Source organism: Atractosteus spatula, chromosome 12 (genome assembly GCF_055471065.1).
Source record: "Atractosteus spatula isolate fAtrSpa1 chromosome 12, fAtrSpa1.hap1, whole genome shotgun sequence".
Taxonomy (NCBI): Eukaryota; Metazoa; Chordata; class Actinopteri; order Semionotiformes; family Lepisosteidae; genus Atractosteus; species Atractosteus spatula.
Window position 1 is genome coordinate 36392007 of NC_142717.1, and position 16743 is coordinate 36408749.

At 39.6% G+C, this 16743-nt stretch overlaps 1 protein-coding gene across 1 annotated transcript; it reads right to left on the bottom strand.

Annotated features, from left to right (window-relative positions):
* Positions 1-893: 893 nt before the first annotated feature.
* On the bottom strand, positions 894-16190 carry derl1 (derlin 1). The gene is made up of 8 exons (XM_088928824.1): positions 15828-16190; positions 6628-6739; positions 5881-5945; positions 5607-5633; positions 4704-4799; positions 4460-4512; positions 3951-4061; positions 894-2309 (listed from the first exon to the last, which is right to left on the bottom strand). Exons 1-8 carry the CDS (start codon positions 15978-15980, stop codon positions 2171-2173), a joined length of 756 nt encoding a protein of 251 aa, XP_088784950.1. The 5' UTR covers positions 15981-16190; the 3' UTR covers positions 894-2170.
* Between the last annotated feature and the right edge of the window lie 553 nt (positions 16191-16743).

Here is a 16743-nt window from a genome sequence, read left to right on the forward strand (position 1 = left end):
CTGCAGGCTTCACTTGCCCCAGTTAAGGTCAGTGTTCATGACTCCACCATAAGAAAGAGACTGAGCAAAAATGGCCTGCATGGCAGAGTTCCAAGACGAAAACCACTGCTGAGCAAAAAGAACATAAAAGCTGGTCTCAGTTTTGCCAGAAATCATCTTGATGATCCCCAAGACTTTTGGGAAAATACTCTGTGGACTGACGAGACAAAAGTTGAACTTTTTGGAAGGTGTGTGTCCCATTACATCTGGCGTAAAAGTAACACAGCATTTCAGAAAAGGAACATCATACCAACAGTAAAATATGGTGGTGGTAGTGTGATGGTCTGGGGCTGTTTTGCTGCTTCAGGACCTGGAAGACTTGCTGTGGTAAATGGAACCATGAATTCTGCTGTCTACCAAAAAATCCTGAAATTCCTCCAAAGCGCTGTAAAAGACTCATTGCCAGTTATCGCAAACGCTTGATTGCAGTTGTTGCTGCTAAGGGTGACCCAACCAGTTATTAGGTTTAGGGGGCAATCACTTTTTTACACCAGGGCCATGTAGGTTTGGATTTTTTTTTTCCCTTAATAATAAAAACCTTCATTTAAAAACTGCATTTTGTGTTTACTTGTGTTATCTTTGTCTAATATTTCAATTTGTTTGATGATCTGAAACATTTTGGTGTGACAAACATGCAAAAAAATAAGAAATCAGGAAGGGGGCAAACACTTTTTCACACCACTGTATGTCATAGATAATCGGGTTATAAATAATGTTATCGGGAAAGGACGAGAACCACAGATAAAAAGTCTTGAAATAAGCAGCTGCATTTAAAAAACCTTAAAGTTCAAGAAATCATAATCAGTAATATATTGTAACATTTGTTTTAAATATTAACCATTGCATTCACTTGTGTATATAAAACGATTACTGCAATTTAAGTAAAGAGATCTTTACAATTAGGTTTATATAGTAATACAGTACCAATACAGAAGTGAGCTAATTAAGTTTGTTTTCTCCAATTCTGGATTGTATGGAACAATTTACATGTACTGGACGTAGCTGCAAATAAGCATTCTACTGAGAAACTTCACCTTGTGTGAATGCATTAAAGAAAACCAAGTTAATTTACTATGAGGGCTTTAACTGAAAATAAAAAGGCTTCTATATAATCTCAGTAGTTAACATTTAAACCCTGCTTTTAATCTCAAAATATATAAAATGACTCCATTTCCTGACCTAACATTCTCTGTAAACCAACCTTAGTACACAGCTAAAGACCACAAACAGTTAACACCTGAATATGGCACAACAATTCAAGAGCTATGTTTCATCCCAGTTCTTTAGGGAAATGTCGAAACATTTAAACAGCTTGATCTTAATGGTACTGTATGTAGATGAATTGCTTCAAACTGTCGGCAGCTCTTCTGGAACCAACTGTACCTAATGTAAAAGTGCACCCATGTAGCACTTAACTCAAGTTTTCACCTCCAAAAATTAGCTTGCTGTTTGTGAAGAATTTTAAAAAGCTCCTGTGTGTTTGTTATGATGGAAGATAAATAAGTACGGCTAGCAAAACAAGATGCCTGGTGTCCATTTGGAAAACGGCAAAGTAGTCCCGAATCAATTGCTATTAAAAGTATACCGATTTCTCCAATTAAGGTTTTCTGCTTTAATTTGTACATCCCATCAATTAAGGTAACTATAGAGGTTAAATTAATGACCATCATCAAACCTAAGTAACAATGGGATACTCACATGAAATAGTTTTTAGTATTGTATGTATTATGTAGTATTATATGAGAAATATTAATGAACACCAAACAAACTTTTAAAATCTAAAAAGAATTCTTGTCGTGTTTTTTCCAGACAGGAACATGCAAAGAAATCCGATGGTTTCTTCTATGCTCAAATTATAGTACACATCTCTTCAAAACCCATGTTTAATAAAGCCTTGCAAAAGTTGTTGTGAATTTGTGCACATAAGGTGACCTATCAGGTACACTATGTAATGCACTACGGCATCATAAAAAAAGCAATAGAAACAAAAAATCATGCTGGTCTGCAGCTTAGATCTCACTGCCGGACAAATTTCTTCTCTTGACAGGGCATAATCCACTGCCTTTTGTGAACCATTATTTCGATTTGCACAATAATGAAAGTCTTTCTTCGAAGGTGAAGGAGGACCCCCTCAGTCCTCTCCTAGTCTGAAGCCCTGGCCCCAGTTGTGTCGGCCGCCTCCGTCCTGCTCATTGGCTGCAGGTCTCCTGCTAGCTGGAGGGACGCCAAACCCAGAGACACCACCTCTTCTGCTGGGGAAGAATCGATACCTAAAGTCAAATGGAAAAAAAAAATAGATGTTTTGTATTCATCCATCCATTTTCGAACCACTTAATCCAATTCAGGGACATGGGGGAGCCGGAGTCTATTCTAGGCAAGCAACCTGGAACAAGGCAGGATACGCCCTGGATGGGACGACAGTCCAACACAGAGCACACACAGGCACAAACACACACGTACTCGCACCAGCTTGATCGGTAGTCAATGACCCTACAAGTATGTCTTTGCACTGTGGGAGGAAACCCCACACTAACACGAGAGCAAGACAGAACATAGAGACTCCACTCAGATAGCACCGCAGGTCCAGAATTGAACCCCAATGCTGGGAGCAATGACAACCCCTGCGCCACCATGGAACCCTGTTACATATTCAAAGGCTAATACAGACTCACTGGCATCTCAGATATGATCAACCAAACAGCCAGTTTGTCTCTCTTCAGATCAATTTAACCCTGAACAGAGGTCTAAGATTTGGTGTTGCCCGGGGTTTTGATCTGGGTCTACTGCCATTCAGGCTTTACATGCTTCCTTTTGATGATGGCATGAAGAAATCGTAGCTTTTCTTTCCATACTGATGACACAAAAAAACGTAGTACTGTTTAACAGATTCAATCACTGATGGCTTTATATTGATTAAACAGTGCTCTAAAAAAAGGATTTTGACAATTATACCTTAAAGGAGAACACATAATTATATTTTCAATTTTTTATTGTATATTACATTGTTTTTGAGGACTTAAAAAAACCTGGAATGTTTATCTATTACACAGTTTTTAATTAGTAGAGAAAAATTGAGAAAAAATTGTTGGTACATTTTAGAAGTAATAGAATGTATTAATGGAATTCTTCAGCTGGTTTACACAAAACTTTAAATTACACCAGCATGTACACAATGCACCCGCTTCTTATACAAGGCAATCTGAACACATCGGAGCAGCGCTTAAGTTTTTCTGTTGGTCTCAAGTATTTTTTGCAAATATTTTGGACTATAATGAGTAAAACGAAATCACCTATGCCTGCAACTAATTTGCTAATTTGCACTTTTTTTTGAAAATACAAGGGGCACTTGAACAAGGCTGGACATTCAATGCCTTAAATAACCTCAATCGTGCCCAATTAATTCTCCCTCTAAGGACATGATGTAGCACTTGTGCCACAGTCACTCAAATGCATCATGGTCATGAATGATCAGCTAGTCGAAATGAGGCAAAAAACATCAGCAGTCTTCAAAATCTACAATGTAAAAAAACATACATACAGAATGGACTGCAAGTTCCTTATGCTCAGAATTGTTGTTATGGTTTGGAAAAGCTTTCATACACTTAACTCAACATTCTGCTCACTAAAAATCAAAGAATTCAACTCTTGTTGACTGTATTTAGTAAAAACACAACGCTTTGCTTTAAAGTGTGCCAATAAACATAATAACATAAATTTATATTATATATATACTTACTCCCTATAGTTCTTGAAATCCCAATAACGGTGCTGTGAAGCAAATAAGTATATGATGCAAATACACCAGGTACAGTATTTACCTAGAAAGATAGGCTATAAGGAAAACACTGCATTTATTACCCATAACAGCAACGATTAACAGTCAAGTAAAAAACTGACATTTGCAAACTTACAAGAACTGTGGTGTTGAAAGAAATGCTCGCCCTCCTAAGTCCATGGGATACTTGAACATCAGGAAGAAGTACAGGTGCCCAACAAGGTTTCCAATAAGTTCATTGACAATGCTGTGTACAGGAAAGGACAATGAGAAAAGAATATGCCACCATGAAGTTGATACGACTTTAATTTGTTTTTTTGACTTTACATTCTTTAGCAGGGACGATTCACACACACCCACATTTTATTGATCATTATTACTACTTGTTTGCTTATGAGGGACACGTCTTTAGAAAACAATACATACAATTAAAAAAAATAATTAAAGGATAATAAAAATGAGCAGAATATTACAAAAGCCCAACACATAAAAAGAAAAATGTCTCCATACATTTTCTAGAATTATTTACAAGACAAAACAAGGCTGCTATAGTGTGCATGATAGTGCTCGATTTGATATACAAGAACAGCAGACATTTTCGCTTTCTAGACTGCACATCTGTGATAAAATACATGAAACACTTACGATCCTCCAATGATATAATTGAATCCCAGGATCACCCATGGAAGATAGCAAGCCTGAAACAGATCAGTTGAAAGAAATTAATGAAGCACACACTCTAAATGTTTCTTTAGTGCTCTAAATATTAAGTAATCTTACAGATGAAATGTAAAGGAAATAACCACGTTCACGTTTTTACTGTATTTGTATTGTTTTGGCCTTTATGCTTTCTTAGGGCGTGCCAGAGCCCGTGCTCAGTGTACTGTACCTTAAATCTAGTCCCAAACCAGAAGGACACAATCATCTCCCTGTTCAGCTGAGCCCACACATACAACACTGACATTATCAGGGGAATCATCAAGAGCTGTAAAACAAAATTGATCTGTTACAAAACAAATAATACATTCTATTTACCATCAGAAGAACAATAGGTCTGATTTTCTCAAGTTTCTGTTCCACCCAAGTCCAAAACAGGAAGGTGTATGAAGAGGCCAGCCTAACTTGTAGTTTATAGATATATATTATTCTAAACTGCCAGTCAGGAAGAACACCTGGGTGCTTTTTAGAGAACTGTCAGGAACACTGTTATACATCTGATTGATTTGAGAGTCAAAATAAGAGGCTTTACTAAACTCCTGAAAACTGTAGAATACCAGTTCTTCTGATCTCTAAAAAACGTCTGCTCCCTTGACTAGTTGAAAAGGGTCTTCCATACACTCTCCATTGCATACACAGGCTATAAGAGATGCTTCTTCTAGAGCACTACATCAATGTAATGAGTTAATAAAGATCACTAAACCCTTAGTCAATGTATTCTAATCCTCAGATCTTACATCTCTAGAGACACACCACTGGGGAGGGAGACAGAAACAAATTCACCCGTTTTCTATAAAAATTTGGTCTATATGAAAAAAACCATAACCATAGAGTTCTGCAATACTATGATCTGTTACTCGTCCACATTTTTTTCAGCACACCCAAGGGTCATTCTTGCTGCTTCACAGACTCACTTTGTACTTTACAGCAGTCAGTTTCCCTTATGGAATGTTTTGCAATGAAAAAGTGATTTTTTTTATATAGTCGCACTTGCAGATGGGAAGTGTCATTTTAAAAAGCCATCAAAGAATCAAAAGAGCCAGAAGCTGAATGTGTCAGGAGAGGAAAGACTTACCTGCATGTCCATGATTAATCCCGTTATCTGTGTGCATAAGGTTAAGGGAAAAAGGGCTAAAAGGAATTCAGGCTAATTTAAAAATCTTTGAAATAGACAAAACCACAGCTAAAATGATGAAATGACCCTGAGAGAAAGTACTTAAACATTTTGGTTTTCTGGGATGTGGAAACTACAGATCAATTCAGACACGAGTGAAAGAAGATTACGAATGAGAATACAGACACCAGAGCCTTGTATATACTGTTTACTACCTTAGAAAATCAAAGGATACAACAATGCAAATCCAATTGAAAAGCAGCATAAATACATAGTCTGCTGGCTTCCCATCAAAGGCACCTGTGAAAGGAAGCATGGTAAAAACTATTAAACAGAGGTGCTGTAATTGAGTCAGTTTTAGAAATCTGCCTCCTGCTTTGATCACGTATAACCATTTCAGAATTCAGGCTTTCATGGGGACTTAAGCCGGAGCTGTGGACACTGACAATCTCATGACCATCACAACCCTTTGCCAAGGAAACGTTATAATAATAATAATTGCTTACACTTATATAGCGCTATTCTGGACACTCCACTCAAAGCGCTTTACAGGTACCACCTGGATGATGTGGCGGCAGCCATAGTGCACCAGAACGCTCACCACACATCAGCTATCAGTGGGGAGGAGAGCAGAGTAATGAAGCCAGTTCATAAATGGGGATTATTAGGAGGCCATGATTGGTAAAGGCCAATGGAACATTTGGCCAGGATGGGAAGGTAACACCCCTACTCTTTTCGAGATTTTTTATGACCACAGATTGTCAGGACCTAGGTTTTACATCAGCATGCAGCTCTTGGGTTTAAAGTGTTTTTTTTTTTCAGAAACACGATGCAGATGATAAAACAAATGACAGACAAAAGAGCATATTTTCTCCCGAGTTTGACGGCGGCTTCCCTTGTCGAACGCTTACATTGTTCTGTCCTAAACACCAGTACCTGCTAGATCATCCATAAAAAGCATCAGTATTGGACTGCAGCCTACCTGTTTCAAGCCTTGTTGAGTACTGGTAAAGGAAATACAGGTTGACCAAGTATAGGAAACCAGTGCCAGGGCCGACGGGGAAGTACAATGTTGAGGTTATGGGTCTCCATATCTGTAGTAAGAAATGGAAACAAGAGTGGTTGTTGGATGGATGTGGACTCTACTAAAGTCTCTCACTCACACGTAGCACTCTCAATACTGTGTAAAAATCTCCCATTGGAATCCACTCAAGTAAAGCACTGCACCTTGAGCTTACTTTAAAGATTGTACCTACTGAAACAAACGTCTCTTGCATAGTCTGGAACAGGGTTGAACTGTATTCATAACTGCATCTTGCATCTAAACACTTGTCGCACATCTAGGCAAGATGTCAAAACACAATTTTAAATATGCACTACTGCACTGTCACCGAACCCATATTAAAGTTTAAGCCAACACACTGCAAAAATTACTTGAAGGCTACAAACGACAGGTCTCAACTCCCATCTTGTTTGCCTCTAACGGGTGGCGGTTAATTGGTAAAGGGATTCTTGCTTCCAGCACAATTAACAATACACACACATAAATGGCACAGAGGATGTAAATCTTTCCTCAAAGCTAAACAGGCAAGACTATATTTTTTCGCCTGACATCAACTAACCTAAGTTGTAAGGCCAGTCACTAATACTGGGAGAATTTGTGACTAGCTAAGGCCTTAAAACCTCAGCTTAGCAACCTCAGCTGAGGCCCTAAAAAGTCAACAATGATCAGTACTCCTTAATGAGTGCTACAACAGCTCAATGGGGTTCTGCAGACAAATTCTTGAATGTTGGAAACATGTTGGGTGGAAAAATGGCACAGTGGTTAGCAGCACCGGGTTCAATTCCTGGGGTGCTGTCTGTGTGGAGTTTGTATGTTCTGCCCATGTCCTCATGGGTTTCCTCCAGGTGCTCCGGTTTCCACCCACAATCCAAACACGTACCGGAAGGTTAATTGACCTTCGGGAAAAACCGTCTCTGGTGTGAGTGTGTGTTTGTCTGCCTGCGATGGACTGGAATCCCATCCAAGGATTATCCCAGCCCACGCCCACTGCTTGCCAGGATAGGCACCAGATCCCAGGTGACCCTGACCTGGATAAAGCAGGTGGAAAATGGATGGATAGAAACAGGTTATATTACTCTGTCCACAGGTCCTTAGTGTACCGGTTCTAGTGCAGCCCAGACAAGCGCAATAAAACAGACATTTGGCTGTTCTGTCATCCACACTTGCTTAGTAATTCCCTGGCATAGATAAGTGGGTCAGTAAACAAGAGGCTCTATTTTTTTTAGATATGCAGCTAAATGGAAACTCACAGTCAGTCCCCGATCTCTGTGCCTGCTAAGCATTAACACTGTGGTGGCAGCGTATCCAACAGGCGTGTGATCATGCCTGCGCTGTTCTATACCAGTTCAGCATTTCTAGAGATGAGCTGCATGACCTTTTCAAATTCCTGCTTGAGGTTACGGAGAAAAACAAAAGAGTAAATGCAAACACTGAAATGCAAGTAGGCAGATGAAAAACGGGATTCTCACATCAGTACTGATATAAGCCATCTGCAACTTTCATATAGGATGTGGTGTGCTAACAACGGTTTATTCAAAAATCTGAGGAAAGGGCAAAAGATATTCAATTGTTTAGCCCGAGCAACCCACCAGAGGTCCACTTGGCTCATTTAAAATTATATCAGGCACTAATACAGCTACTTATCACTGCATATTCAGGTTAACACAGTAAAATCAACAAGGTTTGCATTCCCAGTTTTTCAGATGAATCAACTCAAGATGCTCTCCTTTACTCTCTATGGGACTGGTTCTTCTTTTTTTTCAAAAAAAGGATGTCAGCACTGCAGTTAGCACTGAACCATTGGCATTCTTGCAATGATGAACGTGTGCACTCATGCAAATTAATAAAAAGTCTTGTTTTCCAAAGTACTACACCAGTGAGGGTCTCTTTGTTAACAAAACATCCTGTGTAAAAAGGTTTCATTTGTTATTTCTTGAAAAAGATCCCATCTGCCTACTGTATATCTATATTTTTAAATACGAGAAAGGGTTGCAACAATACAATCTATACCTTTGTCACAGCAACCTTAAAAAGAGTCTGTAATAAGCGAAAAGCAATGAGTTTTCTGGGATCATGGAACAACCCAGCCCATACAGCTGAGGCTGAGGGGATCAATTAGCCTCTGGAAACCTAATGATCTCGATGGGCCAAATTGTCCCCCTCTTGTATAGAGCATCTCCTATTTACATTGGTAGACCTACAAGCACAATAATTCTCTGGGAGATTCAGTGGCAATCAAGTCACAAAACAAAAAAAGCCTTCCAAAAACACAATCTGCTTACAGCCTGCTGCACACATGTAACGTTAACAGTTCTTCTGTAGTTTACAATACAAACAGTACATGAATATCACCACTATCTGTTTACTGTTCATGTAACAAAGAAAAACTAAAAGAAAGGAAAGAAAAACTGCATACTGTTCCCTCAACTGTGCGCATTCCTGAAAACTAGGCCATTGTATGCTGCTTTGGCCAGGAAGAGAAAAATCAGAAATTAGCAGGTTGTTTCAGTGCAAACCTCCTGGCCTCGAAAACAAACTAGTCTGCAAGGATGTCAGGAGCAGTGCCTGAAAACGGATTTATCGCCCAGATGCAGTTCATTTGGTTGAACTGAACCACATATAATCATGGTACTCTCTGAAAACAGGACTAAGTCATTTAACATTGCTACATCACCATAAACCACAAATCATTTTTTTTTCCGGAAACTTGTGAAGCTCAGCTTTAACGCTCGTTTTCCTTGTCTTTCCTAATCGTATTTACAGAGCTGGTCTAACAGGTATGTCGCCCGAGAACAGTAAATGCTCTCAGCCATTTTTGTTCCATCCCATCCATGTCAACTCAGATGACAGTTTGCAAAGTGGCTGTCTGTACAACAGAGCGGTGCGATTTCAAACCTCCGTACAGAACCTTTAAGAAAATGTACAGGCGAACCCGCACAAGAGAAAAAGATCTAGGTGTCAGTATTGACATCTTAATCTCTACAAAACACGGGGAAGCAAGCAGAACGTTACAATACAAGTTCAAAACAAAAATGTCAATCTAGAAATACGCAGCCATCCGTCATCAGACAGCTGCTCTTATCTGCTAAGCGTAAGTACCCTGGGAGCACAGAGCAGAAGAAAGAACCACATCTCTATATAGGGCACCAGTACATCACAAGGCACAGTGACCTCCAAATATACTGAGACCCCCAGGGAAACAGGAGCAAGAAATATCACAGAACAGAATGTTGTTGGGAAGGCAACCATAAGTTCAAAAGCAATAACTGGAGATCAAAACAAACGGGCACTTTCAGGATGCAGTGTCAAAACTTCCATTCTACATCACCTGCATGCATGTGGTATTCATGGGCAGGTTCCAATGAAGAAGCCTCTTCTTTGCAACTCCAACTTGGCCAACTACTGGCTACTGGGCCCTTATGTGCTCATGTATCCTCCAGCTAACAGCACTATTAGACTCTAACAGCACCACTAGAGTACTGGCATCTGAGTCATAAAGGGAAACATAGGGTCTATATAACACAAAATGAGCTTTCTGAACATGCTCAGCAGGATTATGTTTAGTATAAAAACAGATGGAGCACTTTCTAAAATAGTGGGAATCCTGAACTTCAAAGTGAACAGGATATTTTTATCAAATACCTGTTTCCCTCTGCCAAGAAGCTCAGCTCTGGTTTAAAGTGTACATTTCAGCATGAAGATTATCCCTACTATATAATGCCTATATAAAACGTCTACACACCTTTCCAAAGTACCACATTTTGTGGCCTAACACACAGAAAACGAGGCTGTATTTTAAATCAGAATTGATCTTACCTTTATTTATATATTGTAACACACAACATCCACGTGAAAAACAAATTAAATTTTCAAACATTCTGAAGAGTAATTACAGATAAAAACCAAGAAAAATGGGTCGGACAAGTGAACAGACCTCTGGGTCAGTATATGGTGGAAGTATCTTTCACTTGCAAATCGACAAAGGGTCAAAACCAGAACTCAAAAGGCTTTGAAGAAGCAATTAATTCTGGAGGAGTGGTCACAAATCGCCCCCTAGCACTACCAAAATCTCAAAGTACACTGTAGGAGCTGTCCTGTTAATGTACTCCAAGCGAGAGGAGGATTTATAAAATATCAACACTCATTACAGATACAAACAAATATGACTCATGATTTTCAGCCTTGATTGTTTATACCAAATGTGACTTTGCTCAAATATGACTAGAATCAAATCCAGGATCCGAGAGCTATGAGGCAGCAGCATGCCTTTGTAGAGTCCCAAATGAAGGAAAATAATAAAATTGCTCAGGATATTAATAAGAGTTTTAGTTAGATTTAAGAGTACAATTCTGGACATCATAAAAATACTGCTTCTATGGACTCAGCTCAAACTACAGTGACCAAGTCCATTCTGTTGCTTGAAGGAATGTCCTGCTGACATGCTATAAAGGACTGAATCTTTAAACAGAAAGGACTACAAAGGCACCTGCCTCAAGTATTCAAAATAGCAAAATACTTACAAAGGTAATATTGTGAATTTCTTCAGCCCCAGTAGCGAGACGCATAACAGAAGACGCAAAGGGAAGGGTTATTTAGACTACAAACGAGGCAAAATGGTTTGGGAGTGTGGAACAAGTTACCTGGTAAGACTGCTACACCCCTGGTTTTCAAGTAATGACTGGATGAGATAAGCCTTTGCAAACAAATGAATTAGACAGGCAGCGAACCAGAGGCCACCGGGCCCTTTTTACCATGTGTTCTGACGTATCCTCCAGCTAACCGCACTAGTCCAGCCTCTGTCTGCAAGTGAGCCTCCTCGGACGGAAATCAAGTCCTGAATTCCCCACACTTGAGGAGCCTCTCTTTACTTTACGACAAGGCTACTAACAAAGCAGCTCTTTCACACTTTCAGTGCGAGTGCTGACTGTTACTTTTAACGCGGGCAAAAATATGACTTTACAAATTCAGACGGCGTACACGAGCCCGTGGAGAATCCAGAGCTCTGCATGCCGTTTGGAGAACAGAGGCACTGACGAACGCATATGCAAAAGCACCGTTAACAGGGAATGGCTTAGCTCGGAGAGCAGATCCTGTTTCTCAACAGAACAGACGCAAATTACAGAAAGGTAAGCTGGTCCAATACGAGCTGAGCTCTAATCACGCAGCTTAAGTGTCAGCCAGAGCAAAGCACGGGCACATCTCTGACTCAGGGCCGTGACGCAAAGCCTTGAGTCTACGCCTTTCCAATCAATCTCACATTAGATCACAGACTGGCTGGGGAAGTGCATTTCAGTTGGAATTCAGGCCAAGGATTCGAGGAAAACAGTTCAGACTGAAACCGCCCTGAGTGTCCAGATGATCGAGCTGCTGCTTCGCCAACACAAAGTTCCGCCAGAAGAAAAAGTACATCTTTGGAAGGACTGCGCTACAGGATGGAGAGCTGTCCCCGTCTCAGGCTTATGCTCAGCGACGAGTGACAACTCCAGCCAAAGGACATCAAACATGTGGTTGAACGAAAAATAAGAAAAAGAGCACTTCTGATGAGTGACGTTAAACACATGCTTATTAAAAAGGACAGAAATTTGCACACCCGCCAAAGGTTAAGCAAGGTGACTGTTTCTACAGCAATGCACACACATTACTCTCAATTTGTGTACACAGTTCGCTTCCCCTAGGTGTCCCATGCGGCTTAAAAGACTTGAAATTTATTTTAGTATACGCTGCCGAATTCACACTACAGTTGAATTGAAACGCAATAATCTAGCTGCCTACACCTTCACTTTCAGATTTTCAGTCATGGCTTCTGCTACGTTAGTATGTGACTTTTAAAATCCTTAACAAACAACAGACACAAAGAGGAAAATACCCCTCATCCGTAATCTTGGGGGGTTTATCTGACCCATCACAATACGTCTTGGATGAAAACTGAAGGAGGAACCAGACAGGTCTCACTGCACTGACGTAACAAGATTCTGCACTCACCACAGCCCCTTCGACAACACAACTAACGCAGCAGGCCTCACACTCGAAACAAACAGGCAAGACACGCAGTGGTAGCTAGTTACTGAAACCATGAATCATATGTAGCATGCTTAGTGGAGGAAGTTTGCCTTGTACTCTAAACACTTGTCTTTGCAAGATCCATCTTTCACAGTTTCTTCACGATTACAGTTACTATACATTTTAGGTTATGAAATATTGAAGGTGGTTAATAGTCACATTTAAACAGCAATACAAAACATGGGAGGAGGAAAGGGAGCTGAAAATCAGTTTTGTGATAAACACTACATCTTCAATATTTAACCATTTTCACTTTTAAACTTTTGACATTAATATGTAATAAACATGTCAAACATGATAATGGCTTCAGTTTTTCAGAATGTTTTTGATTAAGTTACACAAAACAATCAATCATTCTAAAACTGAAGGGTGTTGGCATCAAAAGGAACGCAAGTATTTGGACTGAGCTGGTAGATGGATAGAAAACAGGATACAGATTAAATAAATGCTCTTATTGTTCTGTGTTAGTGGAGTACCACAAGGATCTGCATTAGGTCCATTGCTTTTCCTAACATAATATTAATGATACAGAAACAGCATAGCTAGATAGCACTGTAGAAAAAAAAATCAAAAATACTGCAGAAAAGCAAAGTCTAGTTTAAGATGTGAAATGCTAATTTTGAAGAAGCTTGAAGTTTCTGTTGGCATCATTTTCTTCCACCAAGCAATGTATAGAAATAATAAAACAGGCAAACAATATTATTAGCTATACATGTACAGTACATAGACAGGTAAGGTGTAATTCCATACCGAAAAGTAGAAAGTTTCAGGTGTGAGGCTCCTTTAGGTTCTTCACACCTGAACAAGGCACTACAGCTGAAATATTGGCTTTCTTCTTTCTACTGTTCAGTGTGGAATTAACCTTTACTTGTTCCTTTGCAGCTGCCCACTCAAACATACATAAAGAAAAGCATAAAATGTCAACCAATGAATATCAAACTGGACAATGAGTTAGGGGGACTCCATTTAGAACATCTGGGTCAGCACAAAAGTAATATTGCTGCCAAAGAACAGTGATCAAGTAGGTTCTTGGATTTGAGGGGACCTGTTTCAAACATGCAAAAGGTTCAAAGGCACTGACAAAGTCAACCTAATGGACTGCTTCAGAATAAACTGTGATACATGAACCACAGCGCACATGAAGTGCATTTTAAACGATTAACCCCTTTTACACAATGTCAAAAAGTCTTACATCTTTTAAATATTTTCCTGACCATACACTAAGCTCCATGCAGTCGTCACCAAGAAGTATAGGTACGTCTTGCATCACAGCTTCTACAGCCTTCTCATTATTGTTTCAGCCAGGTACCCAGCATCTGTTTCAACAGCACCACCTTGTGGGCATTTAATGTTATGACAGATACCTTAATTATAATTGTAAGCAGGGTTACAGTACAGTAATAAAGAGTTAAGATCTCTTTATTAGTCATATACAATTTCTTGTATTAGGAATTTGTCTTTTCACATACCCCAGCTTGCTCTCCATGAGAACCACAGGCAAACAGACAAGGAGAGAGAAGCTTGGGGTCAGAGCTCAGGGTCAGCCATTTATACAGCGCCCCTGGAGCACCTGGGGTTAAGGGCCTTGCTCAGGAGCCCAGCGGAGTAGGATTCCTCTGCCGGCCGTGGGATTTGAACCAGCAACCTTCCAGCCAAATGTGCAGATCATTACCCACAGGGCCACCACTCCACCCTGTAAGTTGTCTCCAATTGAAACTGCACTTTTTCCATGCTGACTCAATGATTCATCTAAAACTCTTTCAGAAATCAAGTAGAAAAGTCAGTTGATATTCCAATGCTAAACTGAAAGTAATTTTCATTTTACTATAAACTAATTTACATACAGTATGTTTAACTCTGGGTAGACTGATGGTTGGCATGTTCCATAAAATTCATACATTATCTTTTAAAACAAGGAAACCACTGTGTCCTCCACATGTTTCCCTGAATTAACTGAGCCCGTATAAGTGTTCAAAACACAACATAATACAGTTGTTTGCATTATTTATACTTCAGAGAGTATACGCAGGCCTATCTACCAAGTATTCATTTCGTTGTTTTTTTAAGTTTCCACTAAGAAGAAAAGTAAGCAACCATGACTTGCACAGTAGCCGTGATGTAATTAACATTAGTAATACTGCAGTATTTTGATTTGACAAAGACTATACTGTAACAGAAAACCCTAATGCACCAAACTGCACTAACCAGATCATTACAAATGATAAATGCAATCCTATTATCATCAATCACAAGTAAAAAAAGGTTGTGATTGATGATAATGAGACTATATTTATAACATCAACAGCAGTTTACACTTGCCTAATTAGAATTATTCTCATCTCGTAATGGGAAATGTATACCATTAGCAGATTGCTATTAAATCGTTTATTTCTTTTACAAAATACAGACGTTTTATTCCAGTATTTCTTTCATATCCTACTTCTCCACACTTGAAATGTAAATGAATAACAAAACAAACAAAAAAACAATGTCCGGATCATAGTATCCTAACACAAATCCTTCTCAATGTCTGAGGGTTAGTTTGCGATCACAAAGCGTCACGGTTTCCCGGAAGTCCGACCGCCGCTGCGTCACCATTGGAGACCGGGGAACTGACGCGCACGCGAGTGGACAGCTTACTTGTCAATCGACAGGACGTACACTCGTCAGGCCTAGCTCGCCAATAAAGCCCTGTTCGGCATTGTTTTGGTTCTTTAACTCGGCCGTGTTTCGATAATATATTTAAAAATGCCCGTAACGACCGTATCATTGTAAAAAAAAAAACCCAAGCATATCGGCAGGTTATAAATGGCGAGAAACGCCAGTCTGACAAGGTAGTAAATGACTCCCTGAAAGGAATTCCTTGAACTCTGAAAATAAATAAGACACAGAAAGGCAGTAAAAATCACCACGCTTTGCTGTAAAGAGAAAACTAAAACTAAAACGTCAAACGTTGTTTAATAATGACGTCATATGTAGAAAAATAAATGTATTTTGCATTTCTAGGATTAACCGACACGTAAAAGGGTTTCAAAATTAGGAGTCGAATCTTTTCTTACCTGAAATTTGTTTATAAAGAATTCCGGCCACAAAACGAGGTACACGGGACTAATGAGTCCCAGTTTTCCTATTAGGGGTACTATGATTGACCCAGCAAACCAGTATCTGGTGATGAACGGGATACTCTTAAACCAGTCCCCGATATCTGACATTTTCAAGAAAATTATGCATACAACAGTCCGAACGAAGTCCAAATCCAAGCCAAAATATCTCCCACAAAACCCTCTTCGTTGTCCGCGACGCACAGTAATGTCTTTTTGGACTCAACGTTTCGTTTCACTATCTTCAAGTTTCCCTGACGTGGCTGCTCAGGAGTAGTTTGTCAAAGGGCGACACTTCCTGTGTATTAATTATACAAGCATGACCGCAAGGGGGCGGTAGGCCCCACCGACCTCCAGCCGAGTCTGACTTCTCTGAACGGGTGGCTAAAGTCAATCACAGAGGATCTGTCATTAGGTTGCTGACTGTTTTTTTTATCTTTGAATCTTTTTGAAAGGCCTTTTTCATTTTTCTGTTTTCCTGTTTGCAAGGTTACGCGAACAACACGGTGCCGGTTCACCAACCGGGGAGATCACTTGTTGAAATGTTAACAACCAATAAAATGAGTAGTTCTGGAAAAGATTCCCGACAGCTAATTGCCCGCTAATATTAAAAATTAACATTGGTTGTGAGTTTAATTTAATTTAATACTTATTTACATAGTTGACATTGCCTTCTTAAAAATATTTTTTGTCGCATAAATCGTCACTTGGAATCTTATGTTTTAACTGTAATACGTTAATTATAAAGCACTGAATCATCGCGCTACGTGGGGATGATTCCGTGGTTAGTTACCAGCTCCTTACTGATCAGACGTGTCCGTTACAATAAGCTGTATAATTAGTCAAACTAAACCCGAAGCAATATATTTGAAAG

Excerpts from the sequence above, each read along its gene's own strand:
- derl1 (XM_088928824.1), bottom strand. The coding sequence starts at position 15,980 with ATGTCAGATATCGGGGACTGGTTTAAGAGTATCCCGTTCATCACCAGA. Across the intron at positions 6,740-15,827 it reads TCTTTATAAACAAATTTCAG|ATATGGAGACCCATAACCTC; the intron begins GTAAGAAAAGAT and ends TTCTTACTACAG. Across the intron at positions 4,062-4,459 it reads AATTATATCATTGGAGGATC|CATTGTCAATGAACTTATTG; the intron begins GTAAGTGTTTCA and ends TCCTGTACACAG.